Source organism: Scyliorhinus torazame, chromosome 3 (genome assembly GCF_047496885.1).
Source record: "Scyliorhinus torazame isolate Kashiwa2021f chromosome 3, sScyTor2.1, whole genome shotgun sequence".
Lineage (NCBI taxonomy): Eukaryota > Metazoa > Chordata > Chondrichthyes > Carcharhiniformes > Scyliorhinidae > Scyliorhinus > Scyliorhinus torazame.
This window is the reverse complement of record NC_092709.1, coordinates 343,868,184-343,887,052: the sequence shown is the minus strand read 5'-3', so window position 1 is coordinate 343,887,052 and position 18,869 is coordinate 343,868,184. Positions and strand designations below refer to the sequence as shown.

The 18,869-nt window shown below is 46.5% G+C and overlaps 1 protein-coding gene across 3 annotated transcripts in view; it reads right to left on the bottom strand.

Annotated features, from left to right (window-relative positions):
* Positions 1–18,869, bottom strand: part of exoc6b (exocyst complex component 6B) — an 800,313-nt gene that overhangs the window by 218,294 nt on the left and 563,150 nt on the right. For all 3 annotated transcript variants that reach the window (XM_072497736.1, XM_072497737.1, XM_072497738.1), the window contains exon 16: positions 13,173–13,284. In XM_072497736.1, coding sequence (XP_072353837.1) covers positions 13,173–13,284 — 112 coding nt within the window. The remainder of the gene's footprint in view (positions 1–13,172; positions 13,285–18,869) is intronic.

Genomic DNA, 18,869 nt, shown 5'->3' with positions numbered 1-18,869 from the left:
ACAGTGATCCAGAGCCGGGATCGAACCTGCCGTGAGGCAGCAGAGCTACCACTGCACCACCGTGCTGCCCTTGCTGCTTCATCAATGACCTTCCTTCTACCAGAAGATCAGAAGTGGGGATGTTCGCTGATGATTGCGCAATGGTTAGCACCATTCGCAACTCCCCGGATACTGAAGCAGTCCATGTCCAAATGCAACAATACCTGGACAATATCCAGGCTTGGGCTGAGGAGTGGGAAGTAACATTGCTGCCACATAGGCAATGACCAACCCCAACCAGAGAAAATCTAACCATCTCTCCTTGACATTCAATAATCTAATAACATCACTGAATTCGCCACCATCAACATCCTTGGGGGAGGGTGGTATATTTGGCCAGAAATTGAACCTGACTAGCAATATTTATATAATGTGGCTACAAATAGCACATCAAAAGCTAGGAATCCTGTGGCGAATAACTCACCTCCTGACTTCCCATAGCCTGTCCACCATTTACAAGGAACAAGTCAGGAGTGTGATGGAATACTCTCCATTTGCCTGGAGTCAAACAACACTCAGAAGTTCAACACCATCCAGGTCCGAGCAGCCCATTGGATTAGCACCCCGTCCACAAACACTCCCTCCACCACCGATGCACAATGGCAACAGTGTGCACCATCTGCTAGATCCACTGCAGGAACCCACCAATACTCGTTAAACAGCATCTTCCAAACCCATGACCACTACAGTCTAAGAAGGACAAGGGCAGCAGATACCTGGGAACACCACCACCTGGAGGTTCCCCTCCAAGCCACTCACCATCCTGACTTGGAAATATATTGTTATTCCTTCACTGTCAGTGGAAAATCTTGAAACTCCCTCCCTAATGGCACTGCATTGTAATGGTTCAAGAAGGCAGCTCACAACCGCCTTTTCAAGGGCAATCAGAGAGGGGAATGAATGCAAGCCTGACCAGCAATGTCCACCTCCCACAAATGAATAAAAACTCAGGTTGAAACATGGTCTTTACAACCTTGGTGTATACCTGACATTGAGCAGTGCTTCTCACCCAATCTCTCCATTGTAAAGGCCACTTAAGTCACCCTCCAACCCTTCCCCAAAACCGCTATCTACGCCAAGGTCGCCTGCAGCCTTGATCATTTACCTACTATCCTGGCCAGTCTTTCAAACCTCTCGCTCTTAAAACTACAGTTGACCCAAACTTCCACTGCCTGTATCCTCTCTTATACCATTCAACTCACCCATCACAACAATCCCCGATCACCGACATCAGTTTTCACTGCCTCAGCTGCTTAAACTTTAACGTCTCATCCTCATATTCGAAGTACATCTTGGTTCACCCCTCCCAATCTTTCTGACCTCCTCCATCTCAACACCCCCCCAAGTTTTCTATTCTTCTGACTTTTACACAGGGAATCCCTTGCCATCTTCCCCATCATTGGTGGTTATACCTTCAACTGTCCAGTGATGAAGCACAAGGAAACCTTTCTCTAAACTCAGCTGCCTCTCCACTTGATTTACCTTATTTGGAACAGTTATAATTCACCTGCGCAAACTGACTCGGATTTTCTTTTACAGCCAAGGTGCAATTACAATTTGCAAACTGTTATGTGCCAGGGTTTAGAGAACCCCAAAGTGAATCATGGAGTTCACCTGACCCACAACTTTTAATAGATTGTGGTATGGGTAGCACACGGCCCACTCTACAGGTGTGGTACAGCAGAAATGGAAAAGTATTTTTTAAAGCAAAACAATGTTTATTCTATGAACTCAAGTTAACCTTTTTAAAACGTACAGTGAACATCTTAGCAACCATCAATTCAAATACAACCCCCAAAGAATACACTAAGTAAACTTTTAAGCTTTCCTTTTTACCATCCATACGACTTAAAAACAAAACCTTTATCAGAAGCACATCAGGTTAAAGTCACTACTGAAAACATTTATAATTCTGAATTCACCAAATGATCAAGAGATAGTCTTTTGATGGCAGAGAGAACAACAGTTCACCTGCTTGGTCTTCCTTCAGCTCCAACACTGAAAACGAAACTAAAACACACCCTGCAGCCTGCTCAAAAACGAAAGTAAAAAGCTGACAGACAGCCCAGCTCCACCCACTCACTGACATCACTGCAGTAGTAAACACCCATTTCTTAAAGGTACTCTCACATGACAATACAAGGATGTTAATGCGTCGAAGCAGTTCAGAGAAGGTTGACTAGCCTAATAGCTGGAATGGGTGGGCTGTCTGGTGAGGAAAGTTTGGACAGGCGAAGCTTGTTTCTGCTGGAGTTTAGAAGAGCAAGAGGCACCCTGACTGAAACAAATAAGATTCTGAGGGGTATTCACAGGGTAGATGTGGGGAGGATGTTTCCTCTTGTGGGAGAATCTAGAACTAGGGGTCACTGTTTAAAAATAAGGTGCCGCCCATTTGATTCAGAGATGAGGAGAAACGCTTTTCCTCAAAAGGCAGTGGGAACAGAGTCTTTGAATATTTTTAAGGCTCAGTTAGATATAGATTCTTTTTTAAAAAATATATTTATTAAAGTTTTTTAACACAATTTTTCTCCCTTACAAACAATACCCCCCCCCCCCTCGTAACAAACAAAAAAAGAAAAATGAGAAATCGCGCAGAGCAAGATATATACATGGCAAAATGATATATTTACACAGCTTTGTACACTGGCCCTCACCCCTACGTGCCAGTTTCCCCAACCCTTCATGTTATCTCTTGCTCATCCACCCTCCCAGGCAGTCCCCCCCTCCCCCCACTCCCAGGACGTCCCCCCCCCCGCCCCCCAAGGTTGCTGCTGCTGACCGACCTTCCTCTAACGCTCCGCGAGATAGTCTAGGAACGGTTGCCACCGCCTGTAGAACCCCTGCGCAGACCCTCTCAAGGCGAACTTAATCCTCTCCAACTTTATGAACCCAGCCATATCATTTATCCAGGCCTCCAGGCTGGGGGGCTTCGCCTCCTTCCACATTAGCAAGATCCTTCGCCGGGCTACTAGGGACGCAAAGGCCAGAATGCCGGCCTCTTTCGCCTCCTGCACTCCCGGTTCGTCCACTACTCCAAATATTGCTAGCCCCCAGCTTGGCTTGACCCGGACTTTCACCACCTGAGACATTGCTCCCGCCACTCCTCTCCAGAACCCCTCCAGTGCCGGGCATGACCAAAACATATGGACATGGTTCGCCGGGCTCCCTGAGCACCTTCCACATCTGTCCTCTACCCCAAAGAACTTACTCAACCTCGCCCCCGTCAAGTGCGCTCTGTGGACCAGCTTAAACTGTATCAGGCTGAGCCTGGCACATGAGGAGGAGGAATTAACCCTACCCAGGGCATCAGCCCACAGACCTTCCTCGATCTCCTCCCCCAACTCCTCCTCCCATTTACCCTTCAACTCTTCTACCAGCGCTTCCCCCTCTTCTTTCAACTCCTGGTGTATTTCCAACACCTTGCCCTCCCCGACCCATACACCCGAGATCACCTTATCTTGACCTTCTTGTGGCGGGAGCAACGGGAATTCCCTCACCCGTCGCCTCACAAAAGCCCTCACCTGCATATATCTAAAGGCATTTCCCGGGGGTAACTCGAACTTCTCCTCCAGTGCCCCTAGGCTCGCAAACGTCCCGTCGATGAACAGGTCCCCCATTCTTCCAATCCCCGCCCAATGCCAGCTCTGGAACCCCCCGTCCATCTTCCCCGGGACAAACCGGTGGTTACCCCTGATCGGGGACCACACCGATGCTCCCATTGCACCCCGGTGCCGTCTCCACTGGCCCCAGATCCTTAGCGTTGCCGCCACCACCGGGCTCGTGGTATACTTTGTCGGCGAGAGCGGCAGCGGTGCCGTCACCTACGCCCCCAGGCTCGTTCCTTTACAGGTCACCATCTCCATCCTCTTCCATGCCGCCCCCTCTCCCTCCATAACCCACTTGCGGATCATCGCCACATTTGCTGCCCAGTAGTAGCTCCCCAGGTTTGGCAGCGCCAACCCTCCTCGGTCCCTACTGCGTTCCAGGAACCCTCTCCTTACTCTCGGGGTCTTATTCGCCCACGCAAACCCCATAATACTTAGATATAGGTTCTTGATTAAGAAGGGGGTGACAGGGTATCGAAGGACAGGAATGTGGAGTTGAGGTTACAATCAGGTCAGTCATGATCTTGTTAAATGGTGGATCAGGTTTGAGGGGCCGAGTGGCCTACTCCTGCTCCTAATTCGTATACTCGTTGCTGCAATAATTTGTAATAATTACACCTGAAATAAAGAAAGTTTAATTATTCCTATTTGAAAACATTGAATAACTAACAGTGTGCCTAACCAGTATTTTGTAGAGCAAGAAAGATATTTTATTGATGTAACTCTATTCAGGATCTCATGACATCCCAAAAGGGTTACAGCCGATCAACCCCTCTGAAGTGTAGTCACTGCTGTACTTCCAGGAAATTCAGCAGCCAATTTGCACACAGCAAGTTCCGACAAACAGCAACGAGACAAATGAGGAATAAGCAGACTTGGTAGTATTCTAAAAGGAATAAATGTTGGCTGGCACATCAGGTGAATTCCCCTGCTCTTCTTCAAAATAGTGCTGTTTGGACTTTGACAAAGCACTGAAGTGGCAGGTAACGTCTGTGACAGTGCAGCACTCCCGCAGAATTCCTCGAGTGTTGCCAGAGATCATGTGCATAAATGCTGGAATAGGGCTTGAAGCCACGAGCCTCTGATTGGAAGCTAGAGTACTACCATTGAGCCATGGCTGACAGTACAGATTTACCACTTCTCACCGACATTTCTGACCACGCGTTTGAGTCACCTGTCCTAAACCTCTTCATGTAGGAAATTTTGTTGAATGACTTTGCTGTGGAGTGCATTGGAATGTTTTAACGAAGTTTAAAGGTACAGTATGAATGCAAGTAGTTGTAAGATAAAGATTCTGCCACGTTCCTAATTTCATTGACTTTGGTATCTGAATCCTTCAAGTCAACAAATTATTTTGCCTGGACCAACATTGCCGACGTCCTTCACACCTTGAAAGCTTCGATTAACACTAACCTCCGTCCCCCAAATATCTCCTTTTTTCTAAAAGAAAATAAGCACTGAACCTTTCCTCTCACAAACATCTGATGTGTAGAATCACCTTTGTTGCTCCTTTGTGCAAACTTCTAGGAGCATAATCCTCTCCCCATGACCTGGTGACCAGAATTATCCACAGATTAGGTGACCAGCAATTAATTCAACAACACTATAACCTTGATAGATTTGTATTCGGTTTTGCTGCCAACGCACCACAGTTCATAAGTTCTGATGAAGTCATAAAATGTCAGCAAAATGTGCCTTTTCTCCTTCCCTGAAAGGGCTGCATTTGTTGACACCACAAGCACAGAGGGTGCACTCCCCACTCATGCAGTGTTCATGCCTGAGATACCAGCGACGTGCCAGGCAGCCTCCTGCATTATACTGGTGCAAAGCAAACGTCAGTGGAGAAAAAAAACCCTCTTTCAATGTCTGAGCTGAGAGAAGCCTGAAAAACAGTGGTAATACACAACACATGCCCCCCCCCCCCCCACCGCCCCCTGTTACCTTTGACAGTTGCTGCACTTCTCGCGGCTCCCTTTGCTGCTTAATCCCCCCCCACACCAATTCCCTTTGCCCCTGCCCCATCTAGTCCATTTGCTGCTTCTCCCTGCTCACATAGAAACATACACAGAACATAGGAGGAGGAGGCCATTTCTGGCCATTCAGTCCTTTGAGCCTGCTCTGTCATTCATTACGATCATGGCTGAACATCAAGTTCAATACCCTGATCTCGCCATTCCTTCATATCCCTTGATCCCTTTAGCCACAGGAGCGAAATCTAACTCTTTCTTGAAATTACATGATGTTTTAGCCTCAACTACTTTCTGTGGTAGCGAATTCCACAGATTCACCGCTCTCTGGGTGAAGAAATTTCTCCTCACCTCAGTCCTAAAAGGTTTACCCCTTATCCACAAACAATGGTCCCTAGTTCTGGACGCCCCCACTAGCAGGAACATTCTTTCTGAATCTACCCTGTCTAATCCTGTCAGAATTTTGTAAGTTTCTGTGACATCCCCTCTCATTCTTCCAACCACCGATTTAGTCTCTCCGCATATGATAGTCCCGCCATCCAGGAATCAGCCTGGTAAACCTTCGCTGCACTCCCTCCATAGCAAGAACATCCTTCCTCAGATAAGGACACAAACTGCACACAATACTCCAGGTGTGGCCCCACCAATGCCCGATACAATCGCAGAAAAAAACTTCTCTATTCCTGTACTCAAATCCTCTCAATATGAAGGCCAACATGCCATTTGTTGTATTTACTGCCTGCTGTACCTGCATGCTTACTTCCATTGACTGATGTACGAGGACACCAAGGTCTTGCTGAGTATCCATCTCTCTCTCAATTTACACCTATTCAAATAATAATCTGCCTTCCTATTTTTGCTACCGAAGTGGATAATCTCACATTTTATCCACATTATATTGCATCTGCCATGCATATGCCCACTCAATCAGCCTGTCCAAATCCCGCTGAAGCATCTCTCCATCCTCCTCACAGCTCACCCTCCCACCCAACTTTGTATCATCTGCAAATTTGGAGATAATACATTGAGTTCCCTCGTCCAAATCATTAATATATAATGTGAACAGTTGGGGTCCGAGCACAGATCCCTGCGGTATCCCACTAATCACTGCCTGCCAATTGGAAAAATACCCATTTATTCCAACATTTGCTTCCTGTCTGCTAACCAGCTTTCTATCCATCTCAAGACACGATCCACAATGCCATGTGCTTTAACTTGATATATTAATCTGCTATGTGAGACCTTGTCGAAAGCCTTCTGAAAGTCTAAATAAACCACATCCACTGGTTCTCCCTGGTCAACTCTCCTCGTTAGATCTTCAAAAGATTCCAGTAGATTTGTCAAGCATGATTTTCCTTTCGTAAATCCACGCTGACTTTGTCTGATTATACCACTGCTTTCCAAATGCTGTGCTATGAAATCTTTGATAATGGACTCCAGCAACTTCCCTCCTGCCGACGTTATGCTCACTGGTCTATGGTTCCCTGTTTTCTCTCAACCTCCCTTTGTGAATAGCTTCTTCCATTCGCAATTCCCTGCTCCCTCCCGTTCCTACTGAAAAATTCCCCCTGTTGCTTTTGATGTTCCCCACCTCCCCTCGTCGCTTTTCCAACACAATGATGTTGCATTGTATGATTATGTCATTTCAAGCATGCACAGAAGGGCACGAGGAAATAAGGGTGATGTCAACGCTCGATGCGTGCGTTCACAAACGCTGTGCATGCGCAGACCATACATCTGCGATACAGTTTGTATCACAGCTTAGACATGGAAGATTTTTTCTGTCGTGAGAGATCAATGAGCCAGGCTTGTCAACACATTGCCAATATTGTGAATGTTGCAGTTTCAGAAACCCCAGGAAAAGAAAGATTTTTGTTTCAGCATGTGGCAATCTGCTGAAGCAGTCTCCCCTGTGATGAGTTTTCTTTCTGTGAATGAAGATTTCTGCACACCTTCAACGCTGTCCTTCCCCAATTTTAAATCCCTCCATCACTTGCAGTGTGTCTTTAGTCGCCGAGGCCTGAGCTCCGTAATTCCCTGTCCATACCTCGCCACCTCACTCTGGTGCTTTAATAGGTTCCTTAAAACCAAACTCCTTGACCAAACATTGGGTCACCCATCATTAATTGGTTTAAAATTCTGTCTGATTAGGCTGTGAAGCTCCTTAGGAGGTTTTCTATTTGATGTGATTGGACACCATATGCTAAATAATCCTGAATGTGCTAAGAATTACACCGACTATCAATTTAAGATTATCAGTCGAGCGGCTCATGTACACATGGTTAAAAACTACATATATTAATACACAGGGTCCTGCCATTGCAGCAGAAAGAATATGCGCACAAAATGTGCATTTTTCAGCTAAACAAAACAGGCAACAGCCATTCTCTGGTTCATTCCCCAAGACAATGTTATTCCCAATACATTTGGTGTTCTTTCAAATTATCCTGGTGAGTGCAAGACTCACCGCTTCGGCAACAAGTGTCCTCTTTCAGCAATGCCCGAGGTTTTCTATGTTCAATTCTATAATTGGAAGTTGTTTGGTCTGGTGGTCGTGAGGAGGGTAAGGGGGTTAAATACTAAAGAGTGAGCGGAACCTTGTTTCTCAGTAGTAGGGTCCAGCGGTCTCGCCATCACTGCAAATGGTCAACTCCAGCTTTATTGCATCTCATCTCTTTGGATTGAGTGAAAGGAAGAGTGTTCCTTTGGGGAAGTGTGCACAAAGTCCATATTTGGCCATTAGATATTGTGCACAAAGGATCTTAGGCGTTGCCTGCCATGAGGAAAAGGCAATATATACCTTGAGGGGCACCAATCCACAAGCATGGGGCAAGGTGAGGAGGCAGTTTTCCATGAACTATCGCAGATGGTGTGAGGTTTGAACCCATGTTGTGGGCATTATTCTGCACTATACTCGAGCCATCCAGCCAACTCAGCTAACTACTCCCCAGTCCATATGAAGCAAACAAAATCTCTGGGCGAATTTTATAGCTGGCTTAGTTTGGAGACCGAAATATAGTAACGAGTTAAACCCCAGCCTAACAAGAAGGCATTTCAGACAGGAGGTATCGCAACACAACAAATTTCTCTGATTAAAAAACGTGGGGGGTTGAGGGGGGAACAAATGAAGCAAAAACAAATGAAAGGAGTTTCAATATGGTGTTTGTTTGTATGGAAATCTGAACAATGCATTAAAATTCATTAGAAACCACAATTAACAGAACAGAAATGACAACAATGTCCTGAAAATACTTACAGGGCTACATGTGGTATAAGCAAACACTAATTTTGGCATTGCTCCAGAATCTTATGCCTACATCAATGATTGTCAAATTTGCAGCTTGGGAAGACTTGCACATTGCTGGGGCAGGGAAGCTCGACATCCAAACTATATTAGCTATGGTAGTTCTCTGGCTTCTGAGTTCCACTGCAGAGACCTGAGCTTGCAATGCAGGCAGTCACCCCACTGCAGTACTGAGGGAGTGCTGCACTATCAGATGTGCCAACTTACCGATGAACATACAAATTAAGAACTGAGTAGGCCATTCAGCCCTTTGAGCCTCCTTCGCCATTTGACAAGATCATGGACTTGTGGTCTCAACTCCACTTTCCAGTCGACCCACTTATACCCTTTGACTCTTTTATTAATCGAGAATCTATCTAACCCAGCTCTAAATATATTCAATGACCCAGCCTCCACTCCTCGCTGGGGAATTCCATAGACTAATGATCCTCTGAGAGAAAAAATGTTTCCTCATCTCCATCTTTGCCCCTTGTTCAAGTCTCTGACCCAAGGGGAAACATCCTCTCACCATCCACTCTGTCAAGTCCTCTTAGGATCAGAAATTTTCCAAGAAGATCATAGCTCATTTCTCAACTCCAATGGATGCAGACCCAACCTATCCAATCTTTCCTCATAAGATAACCCCTTCATCCAAGGAATAAATTGAGTGAACCATCTCTGAACTGCTTCGAATGCAATTCTAACCTTCCTTCAGGAGGTCCAAATTGGCCACAGAGCTTCAGATGTGGTCTCACCAACAGCTGGGACAACTGTAGCAAAGCTTCTCTACATTTATATCCCATTCCTAACTTTTTGATACGAGGAGGCAGTGGTATTGTCGCTGGACTAGTAATTCAGAGACTCAGGGTAATTCTCTTGAATTCAAAGCTGAATAATAATCTAATAATACTCTTAATATTGTCACAAGTAGGCTTACACTAACACTGCAATGAAGTTAATGTGAAAATCCCCTAGTCGCCACCCTCCAGCGCCTGTTCAGGTACACAGAGGGAGAATTCAAAATGTCCAATTCACCTGACAAGCACATCTTTCGGGACTTGTGGGAGGAAACCCACGCAGACACAGGGAGAACGTGCAGACTCCGCACAGTGGCCCAAGCCGGGAATCGACCTGTGACCCTGGCGCTGTGAAGCAACAGTGCTAACCACTGTGCTACCGTGCCGTCAGCATCAATGATGACCATCGTCAATTGTCAACAAAACCCATCTAGTTCACCGATGTCCTTTGGGGATGGAAACCTGTCGCCCTTACCTGGTCTGGCCTACTTGTGACTCCAGACCCATTGCAAAGTGTTGACTCTTAAATGCCCACTTAAATGACTGAGCAAGTATCCAACTGCTCCAGAGTCGACAAAAAGGAATGAAGCTGGGAGGACCACCGGCATCTACCCAGGGTCAGAAACAACGACAAAGCCAGCAATTACATGTGGGGGCTTGTGCCAAAACTGTCCCATGGTCTAGTCAAGCAACAGCCTGGCATAAGCACGGAATCATCAGGACTGACTCAGCAGGGGTGGCGGCACAGTGGTGTACAGACAGGAGGGGGTTGCCCTGGGCTCTGGACCTCATGGCATCAGGTCAAACATGGGTAAGGAAATCGCGAGCTGATTACCACGTACACCACAACCGCCCTCCTGAGTTAATGAATCAGCAATCCTCCCTGTTGAACTCAACTTGGAGGAAGCCCTGAGGATGGCAAGGGCACCAAGGGTGACTCAGTTTCACCATTACTGACTGAGATGTTTGAGTCCTAAAGGACATAGCTGTTAGACTGGATCAGAGGCAGGTGGTGAGGGAACCAACATGAGGAAAGAACTAGCAAAACACTGCAGTTGATGAAATCTGAAACAAGACCAGTGGATGCTGGAAAACCTCAGCAGGTCTGGCAGCATTGTGTCAGGAGAGAAAGCAGAGTTAATATTTGGAGTCCCTTTGCCTCTTTGTCAGAACTGAAGAGAGGGAGAATGTGTTGGTTATTAAAGTGCAGCTGTGAGAGACTGCAACAAAATGGAGCAACTTTAAGAACAAAAGACTGACTGTCTGGTGTGGAGGGGGAGTTGCATTGAGCCAGTACATGTACAGGATATTTTTTAAAAAGGGGTTTAAGAGGGAGGATGAAGGTCACAATCTAAAGCTGCCAAACTCAATGTTGAGTTCCCAGGGTTGTAAGGTACAAACCGGAAGAGGAGAGGCTGCTACATCACTTGCAGCTTGCACAGGAGCATTGCAGCAGGCCAAGGACGGATATGTGGGCATGAGAGAAAGGTGCTGAATTGAATGGCAGGCAAGAGGAAGGTTAGGGATATGATTGCGGACAGAGCAAAGGTGTTCTGCAAAGCAGTCACCCGATCTGCGTTTAGTCTTCCAATATAGAGGACCCAGCGAATACAATAGACCAAACTGAAGGGAGTGCAAGTCAAACGTTGCTTAACCTGAAGGGAGTCTTTGGGGTCTTGAATGGTGAGGAGGGAGGAGGTAAAGGAACAGGTGTTGCACTCTCTGCATTTGCAAGAGAAGGTGTCGTGAGAAAGGAGTTGGGCATGACGGATGAGTGGACCCGGCTGACACAATGGGAGCAGTCCCTGTGGAATGCTGATGCAGGGGTGAAGGGAAAGTATGTTTCGCGGTAGCATCGTGCTGGGGTTGGCAGATAATTCTTTGAATGTGGAGACTAATGGGGTGGAAAGGGAGGACATGGGGGACCCTATCATGGTTCTAGGAGAGAGGGAATGAGATGATGGAAAACATGCGGGAAATTGGTCGAACCTGTTTGTCAACCACCTGGTCCGGGGGGGCGGATTGCGCAATGTGAGGACCTTGGTTAATAAAATAAGCAGTCGTGTCAGAAGCATCATTTTTGAAGGTGACTTTATCAGAACAAATGCGATGGAGGCAGAGAAACTAGGAAAATGGGATGGAGTCCTCACAGGAAGCACAGCATGAGGAGGTGTGGCCAAGGAAGCTGTGGGAGTTGGTGGGTTGGTAATGGATATTGATGGTCAATCTATCACCAGGAATGGAGACTGAGATCGAGGAAGGGGTGTCAGAGATGGACCATGCACGGTAGCACAGTGGCTTAACAGCGCCAGGGTCCCAGATTTGATTCCCAGTTTGGGTCACTGACTGTGCGGAGTCTGCACGGTTCTCCCCGTGCTCCGGTTTCCTCCCACAAGTCCCGAAAGACGCGCTGTGAGGTGAATTGGACATTCTGACTTCTCCTTCAGTGTACCCTAACAGGCACCGGAGAGTGGTGACTAGGGGCTTTTCACAGTAACTTCATTGCAGTGTTAATATATGCCTACTTGTGACAATAAAGATTATTAAAAATATGAAGTGAGAGACGGGTGGAAATTGAATCCAAAATTGATATATTTTTCCAGCCTCAGACGAGAGTATAAAGCGGCACCGATACAGTCATCGATGGAGCAAAAAAAATACTTAATCTCATTCTTACCGACCTATCTGCCCAACGAATCCGTTGAAGCTCCTTCATTAAATGTTTTAAAGATAAAGGGAGATAGTCTTTTGAAGAAGAAAGGAATAAAGCGTTATGGTGTTCGGGCCGGAAAGTAGAGCTGAGTCTACAAAAGATCAGCCATGATCTCATTGAATGGCGGAGCAGGCTCGAGGGGCCAGATGGCCTACTCCTGCTCCTAGTTCTTATGTGCACCTGTCTAAGAAAGTATTGGGAGGAGTGATCACTGCACAGTCCTTGTGTAGACTATGTCCTGTCTGCACATTGAGGATACCCTCCGTCTTGTTGTTTGGCACTAAAAATGTGCTAAATGGAGTAGATTATGGACAGATCTCGCAACTCAAGACTGGGCATCCATGAGGTGCTGTGGGCCATCAGCAGAATTGTGCTCAACCACAACCTGTAACCTCATGGTCCAGCATATCCTCCATCTCTACCATTACCACCAAGCCAAGGGGATCAAACTCTGGTTCAGTAAAGAGAGCAGGAGGGCATGCCAGGAGCAGCACCAGCGATACGTAAAAATGAGGCGTCAACCTGCTGAAGCTACAATACCTGACTGCTCATGTGCCAAACAGCATAAGCAGCAGGCGATAGGCAGAACTAAGCAATCCCAGAATCAACAGGTCAGATCTGAGCTCTGCAGTCGTGAATGGTGGTGGACAGTTGAACAGCTCAGTGGAGGGGGCAGCTTCTCTTTCTGTGCTGTAATCAAACTGAATTTGCACCGAGCTGTTAAACAAGAAGATACACAAAGACTAAACGAACTCCAGGGTCACTCACCTCAGTCAGTCCAACATGCTGCTTCTTGATGACATTTTGTAAACAGTTGCTCAGTGTCCTGGTCAGCAGGAGATTGGTGGATTTCCGGATCATGTCGTCTACCTCAGTTGAGCTGGAAAAAAATATTTTTTTCTTGAAATTATCTGTAAACTATAAATTGTCTTTGTGAATCTGCTGCTCATGAGAATGTGGTTAATGTTGAGAAATCAAACACATTCCATTTCTGGCATGCTGTTTTAGAATCAAACATTCCAAGATCAGGAACAGCACGGAGTTACTTCCTCCACAATGTCGCCATCCCACAATGTCACCATCCAACAATGTGCCTATCCCAATCCTGCAACCAGTGCCTTCTCTGCTTTGTTCGTGGTGCGCACTCTCACGTTTGATGGTTGTGAGTTCAAGTCTCACTCCAGACACTAGAACACAAAAGTCTGGCTGACTCTCCCAAAGTAGCGCAAACAGGGAGCCGCCCATTCAGGAGATCACAGAGTTACACAGTGCAGAAGAGGTCCTTCGGCCCATCGAGTCTGCGCCAACACATGGAAAACACCTGACTGGCCGACCTAATCCCATTTGCCAGCACCTGGCCCGTAGCCTTGAATGCTGTGACATGCCAAGTACTCAGCCAGGTACTTTGTAAAGGATGTGAGGCATCCCCCCTCTATCACCTTCCCAGTCAGTGCATTCCAGACCGTCACCACCCTCTGGGTAAAAAAGCTTTTCCTCACATCCCCCCACAAACTTCCTGCCCCTCACCTTGAACTCGTGTCCTCTCGTGACCGGCCCTTCAACTAAGGGGAACAGCTGTTCCCTATTCACCCTGTCCATGCCCCTCATAATCTTGGACACCTCAATCAGGTCGCCCCTCAGACTTCTCTGCTGAAAGATACCATCTTTCAGATGAGGCGTTAACCAATGGCCTCATCTTCCCTCTTAGCTGGACATAAAGATCCCCCAGAGTCTTCAAAGAAAGGCATTGACATTCTCCCTTCTGTCCCAGCCTACACTCAACCCTCAAACAACATTAAAAAAGTGTGCTTGATCTCTTCCATTTTGCTGTTTGTGGGAGATTACTGCGCACCAATTTGCTCATCATATTTCCCATGTTACACCAATGAACACACTTCAAAAGTGCTTCGTAAAACTTGGAAAAGGTTTTGGGACATCCCTGAAGTTGTGAAAGGCACCATACAAATCTGGGGTGGCATTTTTCCATTTCCCACAGCAGCCATCGTGTGCCCACTGAGTCAGATTGCTTGCTTGGAGACAGATTTCTGTCCACTGGATAAAGACTATTCAAACCCAAGTCATGTTACAGCTTAACAAGCAAGGTAGAGACCTCCCCTCCACCTCTGAAACTCGATTTCGAAGCAGCTCCCAAAGATGAACCCATCACTTAATATTAATAACAAGGACACAGCTAGATTTGAACATCCCTGTGTGGAAATGGTCTGAAATCCACCGAGATTGTAATTGTAGATTGATAATGATGATACAGGAATAGGAAACTATATAAGTATGATGAGAAACTGGAGATACTGGGACTTTCAATTTGGAACAGAAAATGCGAAGAAGAGATGCAAAGAACATGATGATACGTTTTAATGAAGTGAATAGGGCACGGTTATTTACTTTTTTAGTTAATCAATAAATGGGTGGCACAGTGGTTAACTTTTTAAATCTTTATTAGTGTCACAAGTAGGCTGACATTAACATTGGGCAGCACGGTAACATAGTGATTAGCACAATTGCTTCACAGCTCCAGGGTCCCAGGTTCGATTCCTGGCTTGGGTCACTGGCTGTGTGGAGTCTGCACATCCTCCCCGTGTGTGCGTGGGTTTCCTCCGGGTGCGCCGGTTTCCTCCGACGATCCAAAGATGTGCAGGTTAGGTGGATTGGCCATGATAAATTGCACGTAGTGTCCAAAATTGCCCTTAGTGTTGGGTGGGGTTACTGGGTTATGGGGATAGGGTGGAGGTGTGCGGTAGGGTAGGGTGTTCTTTCCAAGAGCCGGTGCAGGCTCAATGGGCCGAATGGCCTCCTTCTGCACTGTAAATTCTATCTATCTATGAACACTGTAATAAAGTTACTGTGAAAGTCACTGCTGCCTCACAGCGCCTGGGACCTGGGTTCAATTCTGGCCTTGGGTGACTATTGTGTGTGTGGAGTTTGCACTGTCTCCCCGTGTCAGCGTGGGTTTCCTCCGGGTGCTCCGGTTTCCTCCCACAGTCCAAAAATATGCAGGTTAGGAGTATTGACCACGATAAATTGCCCCTTACTGTCCAACGATTAGATGGGATTTCAGGGATCGAGTGAGGGCCAAGATAGGGTGCTCTTTCAGAGAGTCGGTGCAGACTCAATGGCGACGGCCTCCTTCTATACTATAGGGATTCGATGATGTTAGTCGCAAGGTCAGCAATTATTTCTCATTTTAATTGCCCTTGAGAAAGTACTCGTAAGCCAGCTTCTTGAATACATCGGATTGAACAACAGGACCACTTCAGAGGGCAGTTAAGAGAGTCAGCTACATTGCTGTGAGTTTGGAGTCACATATAGGTCATACTGAGTAAAGACAGTAGTTTACCTTCCCAAAGGACAATATTGAACCAGATGGGTTTTTGTGGCAATCAAGTAATTTCATTTTTACAGATGCACCACAGAAAGCATCCTATCTGGCTGCATCACAGCCTGGTATGGCAACTGCTCGGCCCAAGATCGTAAGAAACTAGAGAGTCGTGAACACAGCCCAGTCCATCACGCGAATCTGCCTCCCATTCAATGACTCTGTCTACACCTCCTGCTGCCTTGGGAAAGTGGGCAGCATAATCAAAGACCCCTCCAACCCGGCTTATTCTCTTTTCCAACCTCTTACATCGGGCAGGAGATACAAAAGTCTGAGAACACGCACTAACAGCGTGGGCAGCACGGTAGTAGTGGTTAGCACTATGGCTTCACAGCGCCAGGGTACCAGGTTTGATTCCTGGCTTGGGTCATTGTCTGTGTGGAGTCTGCACATTCTCCCCGTGTGTGCGTGGTTTTCTTCCCAGTGCTCCGGCTTCCTCCCACAAGTCCCGAAAGACGTGCTATGAGGTAATTTGGACATTCTGAATTCTCCCTCCGTGTACCCGAACAGGCGCCGGAATGTGGCGACTAGGGGCTTTTCACAGTAACTTCATTGCAATGTTAATGTCAGCTTACTTGTGACAATAAAGACTTTATTATTATAACAGGTTCAAAAACAGCTTCTTCCCTGCTGTTATCAGACTCCTGAATAACTCTCTTGTGGACTGAACTGATCTCTTCACACATCTTCTCTACTGAGTAGTACTACCTGTGCTTCACCCGATGCCTGTGTCTATTTATTTACATTGTGTATTTATGTATGTCTTATGTTTTTCATGTACGGAACGATCTGTCTGGACTGTATGCAGAACAAAACTTTTCACTGTACACGTGAGAATAAATCAAGTTCAAATCCAAGGCCCTAGTTGCTAAGCAACACCCCACAAGTATATGCCTTTTTTTAATTCTTTGCACCATTCACGGCCACCATTACCAAGACAAACTTTTTATTTCAGATTTACTTTCTGAAACTTGAATTCCGCAGCAGCCCTGATGGAATTTGAACCCCTGCTACTCGATTAATAGCCCAGGAAGCACTATGACACTGCATCCCTTACACAGTCAAGTAGGGGAGTCAGTTAATTGAACTCTGTTACTGAGAGTGTGACAAGGGATTGTGAATCTTTGGGACCCTGTATCCCTGATGGATTTTTTGAATCTTAAGGGAATCATACGATATGGGGACAGTGTGGAAAATGTAGCTGAGGGAGAAAACCAGCCCATGATCTTGCTGAATGGTGGGGCCTTTAAATCCACCTCCTATTCATGGTTTGTATATTCTTCAGAGCAGTGAGGAGAAATTCCATTACTCAAAGGGTTGTTGCTTCTTCATTCAGAGACTGAGGTGTCACTTGAGGGAAAAGTGGATCAATCCAGGAAGAGCATATACGGGTCAGGGAAACCGCAGGCCAGCAAGACTAACACTGCACAGGTTGAGCAAAGGACTGGCACAGACATTACAGACCTCAATATTAACCACCCCAGATTTTCCAGGGTTTGAAATCAACACACTAACACAGGGCCAGCTAAATGAGGCAAGTGCCTTATACTACACTCCTTTGTGTGCTGGGATGTGCCGCAGTGTTCCCCGGCACTTGTGTCCCCCTGCTGCTGAGCTCCCCATCTGACAACCGGCCAGCCTGTCAATTTAGCAGGGCTACCCCATCCACATGGCCTTCTGATGACAGAGGAACATACACATTTGAAGTAGGCCACTCGGCCCTTCGAAGCTGCTCCGCCATTCAGTAAGGTAATCTGATTGGAACTTCACATTCCTGCCGACCCCAATAACCTTTCACCAGCCTTGCATGTCAAGACCCCATCTAGCTCAGCCTTAAAAATATTCAAAGACTCTGCTTCCTCTGTCTTTTGAGAAACGGATCCAATGACCCTCTGAGGAAAATGATTTATCCTCATCTTGGCATTTAATCAGCGGCACGGTAGCACAGTGGTTAGCACTGTTGCTTCACAGCACCAGGGACCCCGGTTCGATTCCCAGCTTGGGTCACTGTCTATGCGGAGTCTGCACGTTCTCCCCATGTCTGAGTGGGTTTCCTCCGGGTGCTCCGGTTTCCCCCCACATGTCCCGAAAGACATGCTTGTTAGGTGAATTGAACATTCTGAATTCTGTGATCCGGACAGGCGCCGAAATGTGGCGACTCGGGGATTTTCACAGTAACTTCATTGCAGTATTAATGTAAACCTACTTGTGACACTATTAAAGATTATTATTAATCCCTTATTTTTAAACAGTGACCCCGAGTTCGAGATTCTCTGACAAAAGGGAACATGCTCACCACATCCATTCTGTCAAGGTACCTCATGATCTTAAAGGTTCCATTCAAGTTGCCTCTTACTCTTCTCAACTCTAGTGGGCACAAACGCAGCCCTCGTGAACTTTCCTCTCAAGACAAGTGGCCCATAAGAACTAGGAGCAGGAGTAGGCCATCTGGCCCCTCGAGCCTGCTCCACCATTCAATGAGATCATGGCTGATCTTTTGTGGACTCAGCTCCACTTTCCGGCCCGAACACCATAACCCTTAATCCCTTTATTCTTCAAAAAACTATCTATCTTTATCTTAAAAACATTTAATGAAGGAGCCTCTACTGCTTCACTGGGCAAGGAATTCCATAGATTCACAACCTTTGGGTGAAGAAGTTCCTCCTAAACTCAGTCCTAAATCTACTTCCCCTTATTTTGAGGCTATGCCCCCTAGTTCTGCTTTTACCCGCCAGTGGAAACAACCTGCCCGCATCTATCCTATCTATTCCCTTCATAATCTTATATGTTTCTATAAGATCCCCCCTCATCCTTCTAAATTCCAACGAGTACAGTCCCAGTCTACTCAACCTCTCCTCGTAATCCAACCCCTTCAGCTCTGGGATTAACCGAGTGAATCTCCTCTGCACACCCTCCAGTGCCAGTACGTCCTTTCTCAAGTAAGGAGACCAAAACTGAACACAATACTCCAGGTGTGGCCTCACTAACACCTTATACAATTGCAGCATAACCTCCCTAGTCTTAAACTCCATCCCTCTAGCAATGAAGGACAAAATTCCATTTGCCTTCTT